Source organism: Silurus aristotelis (genome assembly GCF_946808225.1).
Source record: "Silurus aristotelis genome assembly, chromosome: 1".
NCBI classification, from domain to species: Eukaryota; Metazoa; Chordata; class Actinopteri; order Siluriformes; family Siluridae; genus Silurus; species Silurus aristotelis.
In genome coordinates, this window is record NC_139574.1 from 42606723 (window position 1) to 42614018 (window position 7296).

The following is a 7296-nucleotide window of genomic DNA, read 5'->3' on the forward strand; positions in this document are numbered from 1 at the left end:
CATCCGATTATTGTTTCTTGAAGATTTTCTTTTCCCATCAATAAGTGGTCTCCAAAGACCACCACGATAATAGTGATGATGATGATGATTAATGGGGAAACACGTGCAACATGTGAGAACAACATTGAGAAGAAAAAAAAAAAAAAAAGAAAGAAACATGCAGATAAACAAGACTGCAAGTGATAAATATTTGTTGTTGTTGTTGTTTAAAAACGTTTTTAAACAAATTTCATTTCATAGTGCACATGGGCGTGTCGCGTCAGACACGTGGTTTCTATTTACACGTTATTTACAAAGCAATAAATTAAAGACATGGCCACGTTATAAGAAAAAAAAAAATCCTATAATTCTTTTTTTTGTTTTTTTCTTAAATAAAAAAATGACATCTAGTTCGAACAGTAATCCGTCTAGATGCGATTAATTCCGGGTTGTTGTTTTTTTTTGTGCTTCATGCATTGTTTTTTTTTTTTTTTTATGCATTTAGGAGTCTTGGAGCGCGCAATTTTTTGTATTTTTTGTAATCTTTTTTTTTTTTTGTCGGGGGGTAAGTTCACGGCCTCGCGCCCTGCTCGATCTGCTGGTGCTGACTCCTGACGGCGAAGCGGTTCACGTGCACCGGGATGGGAACGACGATCTTTGGGTTGCGCACGGGCTCGCCGGAGCGGCTGTTCACGTTCCCCGCTTTGATGCGCTTCCACTTGGCGCGCCGGTTCTGGAACCAGATCTTCACCTGGACCTCGCTGAGCTTGAGCGCGTGCGCGATCTGCGAGCGCTCGGTCAACGACAGGTACTTCTTGCAGTGGAACTCCTTCTCGAGCTCGAGCAGCTGCTCGCTCGTGAACGCTGTCCGCCGTCGCCGGCTTTTGCCTGCTGAGGACGCGCCCGACGCCGCCGCCGCCGCCGCCGAAGCCGAGCTCAGGGGCTCCGCTTTCAGTTTGCCCTTGGAGTTGCAGCTGTGGCCGTCCGAGAAGCTCTCGTTCTCGCTGTCCCCCGAGCTGTCCTCGCGCTCACTGCACGCCGCCTCGGCGGACTTCAGGTCCAGCTTCTCGTCGTCCGAGCTGTAGAGCTTGGTCTCACCTGACACACACACACACACACACACACACACACACACACACACACACACACACGCGTTATTCCCCTCCTTCTGTTCACTTTTTTTTTTGATGCATTGCAAACGATTCTAACATCATTTCCTTCCTGATTTAAAACAGTTAAGCAGAAATAAAATAAAAAAAAACAAAAAAAACAAAAAGACAAATAAATGAATAAATCTTTATATCATAAAAAAATTTCTCTTAATGTGCGCATGCATGCTATTAATATTTTTTTTATTTCATTTGATTTGACGTTCAGCGTTTTTTTTTTTTATTCTTTTTTAATTCTACTGTTTTCTTGCTCAATTTATTTATTTATTGATAGGAAATTTTTGCACATTTATTTAGGAAAAAAAAAAAAAACTACTACTACTTTCTTGCTCGAGTAGAGGAATTCGTTTTTTTTTTCTTTTTTTGTTGTTGCATCTGAAAAACGAAATATAAAGAATGCATGTTCACGCGCTCACCTGCCACGCCGTGAAAAGTTTCCGAGAAGTTGAGTAGTTCGGCGGCCGCCTTGTCGCGCGCGTGCAGCTCCTCGTGCGGACTCTCCTGGCGCCCGATCGCCGCGTCGGCGCTCAGCCGGGGCCCGGAGATCTCCTGCGGCGCGTAGAAGCCGTCCGCGGGCTCCGAGAAGCCCGGCAGCGCGGTGGTGAGCGCCACCATGGAGGGCATTCCCTGGCCCAGGCTTGCGCAGAACGTGTTGGTTAGACGCCCGGCGAAGGACGCCAACGGTGCGAGCGGTGGGATCGCCGACGGCAGGGGCGAGTGGGACAAAGCTTGCGGGATGACGAGCGGCCGGTACGGCATGAACATCGGGTAGCCCGTGTAGAGCAAGTGTCCCGGCCGCGGCTGCGGCGTTCCGATTAAAGAGTCTATGGAAAACGCCGTGCCTGGACCGCTCGGCCTCTGCATGGCTCAAAGATCCTGCGTTCCGTCACCTGCGTAAATCCCTTTTTTTCTCCCCCTTTGCCTGCGAAGCGGAACGTATTCCTGGCGATTATTCGACGATTAATCGGAAAAACTTCTTGTTTTTGGTTGTTTTTTTCTTCTAGCTCTCCAGCTCAGTCCTTCTCTCTCACCATTTGTCACATAGTGAGACATAAACACACGCACGCACCGACCTCTCTTTCCTTGCTTCCCACCCCTTCTCTTTTCCCCCTCTCTATCCCCCTCTCCCTCTCGCTTTCTCTCGCTCTCTGTGTCTCACCGTCAGCGCGCACCATCAACACAAGAGGATAGAAGGGGGCGTCGCCCTGGAGACTCATCCATCTTCCTCAAATTACGCTTCATTTCCTCATTCAGGGCCTTTTTTTTTTTTGGCGCCGCTTTCCCAGTGGATACCAAACAGACGGGTCAAGTCACCCCCCTCTACCACATCCCCCATGTACCCCCCTCTCTACAATGGCCCAGTGCAAAGTGAGTGAGGCGCGCGAGACACCGCTTCAGCCCTGTAATCGGTGACCACACCGACCCGATCATCTATTAGTAATCGTGATTGATGACCAGCAATTACTCAGTATTCAGGAGGAGACGCGCAACAAACGCTTCTGCTTTCTTTCCTCTGTTTTCTTGTTTTTGTTTTTGTCCAAAACGCAGGGGCCGATGGTACCGCAGATGTTTTGGCCCTCGTGTGTGTAAGAGAGTGAATGATTGTTGGGCTTCTTATTCAGTGTGAGGGGTTGAGAGCGGGGGGGGGGGGGGGGGGGGGATTGGTGGTCTGTGAGAGCACGGATACAATGAGAGAAAGTTGCTGCATGCGATCACGTTTTGGAGGTTGAACTTACAGGGGTTGGTGAAACATCTGGATTCGTGGGTGAGCACCTGAGGACTTCAGGGATGGGGAGGGAAAATATAGGAACAAATATAATAATAATCATCATCATCATCATCATAATAAAAAATAATATAACAAATAATTATAATTATAATATCATAATAATAATTCTTGAAATGATTACTATTGTATTGTATAATTATTTTGTAATTTTCCAATAATAATAATAATAAGAAGAAGAAGAAGAAGAATACATAAACGACTACTGAATAGAATTAAATATTATTATTATTATTATTATTATTATTATTATTATTATTATTATTATTATTATTATTATTATATAAACTTCCTCTGCCCCTAATCATTTTTGCGGCATTATAAATGCCAGTCGGCTCGCGCTGATGATTGAGTGCTGTGAAGTGGTGGTGGTCGTCGCGGTGAAGGTGGGTTCTCTCTCTCTCTCTCTCTCACACCGACCAGCCGTCTGATTAACCATCACCTCCGACTCTGATTGGACCCCGCGTAGTAATTATTCTCCGAAAAATGCAAATGACCCCATTGAGTGGCCTCGCGATCTTTGATCTATTCAAACCCAGCACTTACAACACAGCCCCCCCCCCCCCCCCAAACCCGCCCCCCAAAACACACACTTGCCCATGTGCTCCCCCCCATAAAATTCACAAATAAAAGAGTTGTTAAAGTGGTGTACAGGTTCCTCTCTACAGGTGAACACACCGCTTGAAGGTGTTGGAGGACGGATGTGGTGGAGAAGAATGGAGGATGAGGATGCCTTGATGAGGAGGGTGCAACCGTGGATAGAGGTCAAAGTGGTCCTGTCGCACTCGACGTGAAGGGATGAGTGCTCGTTCCTGGCAAGGCCTTCATCATCATTATCAATGTCATCATCATCATCATTGTTCATCAGTAGGAAAATTGCTTTATTACTATCCTTTTTATAATAATTGTATTATTCTATTTTATAGATATATTTTTTATTATTTCTTTTTATAGTAGAAAACCAGAACTAAAATGTATATATATATATATATATATATATATATATATATATATATAATATATATATATATATATATATATATTAAATATAGGTTATTAAATAAATAACATTTGATGACATTTAAAAAAAAATCAATTGAATAATGATTATAATAATTAGAATTTTTTTAAAAACCAAAAACAGTTTGTTTTTATTTCTCGGTTCTAAACAGTCCACATTTTTGTTATTTTGTTATATTGTTGTGAAATCATAGCAACACAATTTTGTCTTCTTCATGCTCTTGGGTTTGTACATGCGGCTCACGTGAACCCTTTGATAGGTTCAAATTTTGCCTAAACCATCCATGACCCAAACCAGAACCTCCTGGCAGAGGCCACCCATTACCGGGCTTTACAACATGCTCATGATGTGACCCACCAAAAAAGTTATGTGTTTAATAAATCTGTCTGAAAATGATTCTATAATTCCTGTAAAAAAAAATTTCAAAATTCATTAAAAAAAAAAAACACTCTTACTGTCTAAATAGACGAAAATGCAGGTCGCCCCCTTGTGGTCGAAAAAAATATCCCCAACTAATAATAATCTCATGACCGGAAACTAAAGTCGGTTATGTGACTTTATAAAATAATGTGATGAAATAAATCTACCACAAAAAAAAAGAAAAACCAATCCTTTAACCATACAAACAAAGCTGTCGAATTAATGCAAGAAAGGGAATGCATGTTAGCGTGAAAAGCCAATAATAATAATGATAACCGTCGTCCTTTACGCACAAACAACAACAAAACAGCGTTGTTTAAATCCTCTCAGAAGGATGTGCAGTGCAAAGATGTAGCTGGGGAGGGAAAAAAAAAATCACATAAAGGGACGAGATGGAAAGATAGAAAGACGTCCATCGCCTTCTCCATGTTACTATGATGAGCGTAAAGCCGACAGTACGCTTTTTGCTTTAGCGCTAATGAATGTAACCTCGAAACTCCAGCATTAGGTAATTCTTCAGAAACGTGGGCAGGCCCAATTTAGGCACCACTTTGTGGAGACGTCCTTCCAGATACGTACGGATCCTGTGGCGAGCCAGGTGCTGTAGTGACCGTGGAGTGTTGGCCAGGGCGAACACAGACTCATAGAAGCCTTGATGTTCCTGTAGAGGGAACCACAAAAGTTACATTTCAATACCCAAGCAACATGTACAAATTCAATTGGTCCATTTTTTAACATTTTATGTTACAGAGAAACCTTGTAGGACAAACACTGAAGACTCATGGGGGAACCACATGAACCACGTTAGGTAAACCTAGGCATATCCATTAAATCTGTTCCTAATTTGTTTTGATTACGTTCAAGTCATCGGTCAAGTACTTTGAATGAAACAAATACACCGAAACGGCGAAAGCGTGTTGGCGATGACGATCATTCCAAATTTTATTCCCTTCTTCTGGAAAGGCTTCCACGAGACATTGGGTGCTTCGGGACGAGTACTCCTTCTATAGATCAGGTTGCTAAAGAAGGGAAGGAGTCTCCAGCTCCAGTTCCAGTTGGTTATATACAGTAAGACTAGCTTTGTTTACACAAAAGTACTTTATTTATCTGTGTTTACACGCTATCCCCTTCAAGACAATCCCCTTGCACAATTTTGGACCCAATCGACGGAAAAAGGGCGCAGTCTGCAAATCTGGAGAGTAGGGTGGGTGGGGAAGTGAGATTGTGTGGATCGCTCTCCGACGATCATCATGCAAGAGTTGCTGAATGGTTTCGACATTTTTAGGGGTCGAGCTCTTCAAAAGTGATCTCTCGTTGTCTTCCAGTGACGCTCTTCCGCTGTTGAAAACATTCAAAACACCTCGAACTGTTTGTTGCAGCATCACCAAATACCAAACGTACGTCGTGTCAAACATCTCTGTGGCCCGGCTTCACTGCCGAATTTCACGTTTCCTCTAACTTGCTGTCCGTAATAAAATAATTGACTTGGTAATGCACGTGGTCCAGTTACACCAGTTACACCAGAATAGCACCAGTTACACTATCATACCTGCGTTATGTTATTTCTTCCTACCTGGAACACCTCTGGAGGAACGGCCTCTACCCACCGATCGTTGACTTTGAGTTGGCTGTATGCGTTCAGCAGCACTTCTATTGTCCGTGGTGACACACAACAGTACTTCAGGACCTGGAATTGACACATGACAGGCATTCAGATCGATCGACTGTTTTGGGGAACTGAACAAGTAGAGGCCTCAAGGAACGTGGATACATAAAAGAACTAGGGGAAATGGTAGATCAGTGGGTTGGGTTACTTATCGGAAGGTTGGGGGGTCAAGCCCTAGTATCGGCAAGCTGCCACTCTTGGGCACTTTAGCAAGGCCCTTAACCCTCTATGCTCCAGAGGTGCTGTATTCTACAGACAGACTTTGCCCCTGGTGTAAGGTACATGTGACCTCTTTTCTTGCTTTCTAATCAGTAATATTACATGACATTCCCTGCCTAGTTCGTAGCAGTATCGTTGTACTGAAAACTAATAAAACTATAATAATAAATATGATATCAAATACGCCCCATCTTACATATCAACTCTCAGGCCATTGCCCAATTAGTCAAGAATGAAGAAATAGGCTGAATTGATGCATTTGGACAGTCTGGCCATTCCTGAACTAGTTGAAAAACTGAAGCTGCTCCTCAATCAAGGTAACAACGACAGTTTCCACCTGGAGCGATATCCCCACCTGCTCGGGAGGAAAAAAAAAAGGCCAGAGGTCGGCGGTGCTAGTTGCGAGGGAGTGCAGTGTGGAATAATTAAGCACTTGGCTTGATGAACAGATTGGGCCCCTCTCTGGGGGATTGTCGAGAACTTCTGCAATTAGTGCTAATTAATCTCCTATTAACATTTGCCTCATTAAGAATCAGGCAATTTATCCGGCACAAGTGGGATTCACTGGATGTACAGTACTAAGCGATTTCTACTAGAACAGCATTGAAACAGGGAATTGAATTTGTCCGAATACGTATCGTTTCATGTCAAGTCTCCTGCTTTTAGAATCTTGAATTAGTACAGAAAATTATTTTTACATTTTTGCTTTCTTTCTTTTCTCTTTCTTCCCTTCCTTCCTATATTTTCTTTCTTTCTTTCGTCTACCAAGCAAGCACGAGTTCCCAATTTTTTGCTACAATATTTGGACTATATCTATTGGACTTTGGATCCAAAGGTTGTGAGTTTAAATTCTACCCACACCAAGCTGCCACTTTTGGGCCCCTGAGCAAGGCCCATAACTGCTGGGTTGTACGAGTGAGGTAATTGTTATTCGCTCTGGATGAGGGCACCTGGGAAATGCCATGAATTTAAATGTCAATACACTTGTACAAAAATCCAAGGTGTTTTCAAGGCAACTATTTGTCCCCAAAATCCA

The 7296-nt window shown here is 43.2% G+C and overlaps 2 protein-coding genes across 3 annotated transcripts in view; both read right to left on the reverse strand.

Annotated features, from left to right (window-relative positions):
- Nucleotides 1-545: 545 nt before the first annotated feature.
- gbx1 (gastrulation brain homeobox 1) lies at nucleotides 546-2134 on the reverse strand. Its single transcript, XM_083553187.1, has 2 exons — nucleotides 1565-2134; nucleotides 546-1077 (listed from the first exon to the last, which is right to left on the reverse strand). Exons 1-2 carry the CDS (start codon nucleotides 2010-2012, stop codon nucleotides 551-553), a joined length of 975 nt encoding a protein of 324 aa, XP_083409313.1. The 5' UTR covers nucleotides 2013-2134; the 3' UTR covers nucleotides 546-550.
- Nucleotides 2135-4795: 2661 nt separating this feature from the next.
- The window catches only part of asb10 (ankyrin repeat and SOCS box containing 10), an 8867-nt gene continuing 6366 nt past the window's right edge, over nucleotides 4796-7296 (reverse strand). Inside the window, exons 4-5 of one of the 2 annotated variants that reach the window (XM_083537849.1) lie at nucleotides 5949-6062; nucleotides 4796-5036 (exon numbers count right to left, since the gene is read on the reverse strand). In XM_083537849.1, coding sequence (XP_083393975.1) covers nucleotides 4851-5036; nucleotides 5949-6062 — 300 coding nt within the window. In that variant the 3' untranslated portion in view covers nucleotides 4796-4850. The remainder of the gene's footprint in view (nucleotides 5037-5948; nucleotides 6063-7296) is intronic. The other variant, XM_083537848.1, reaches the window with a different exon arrangement.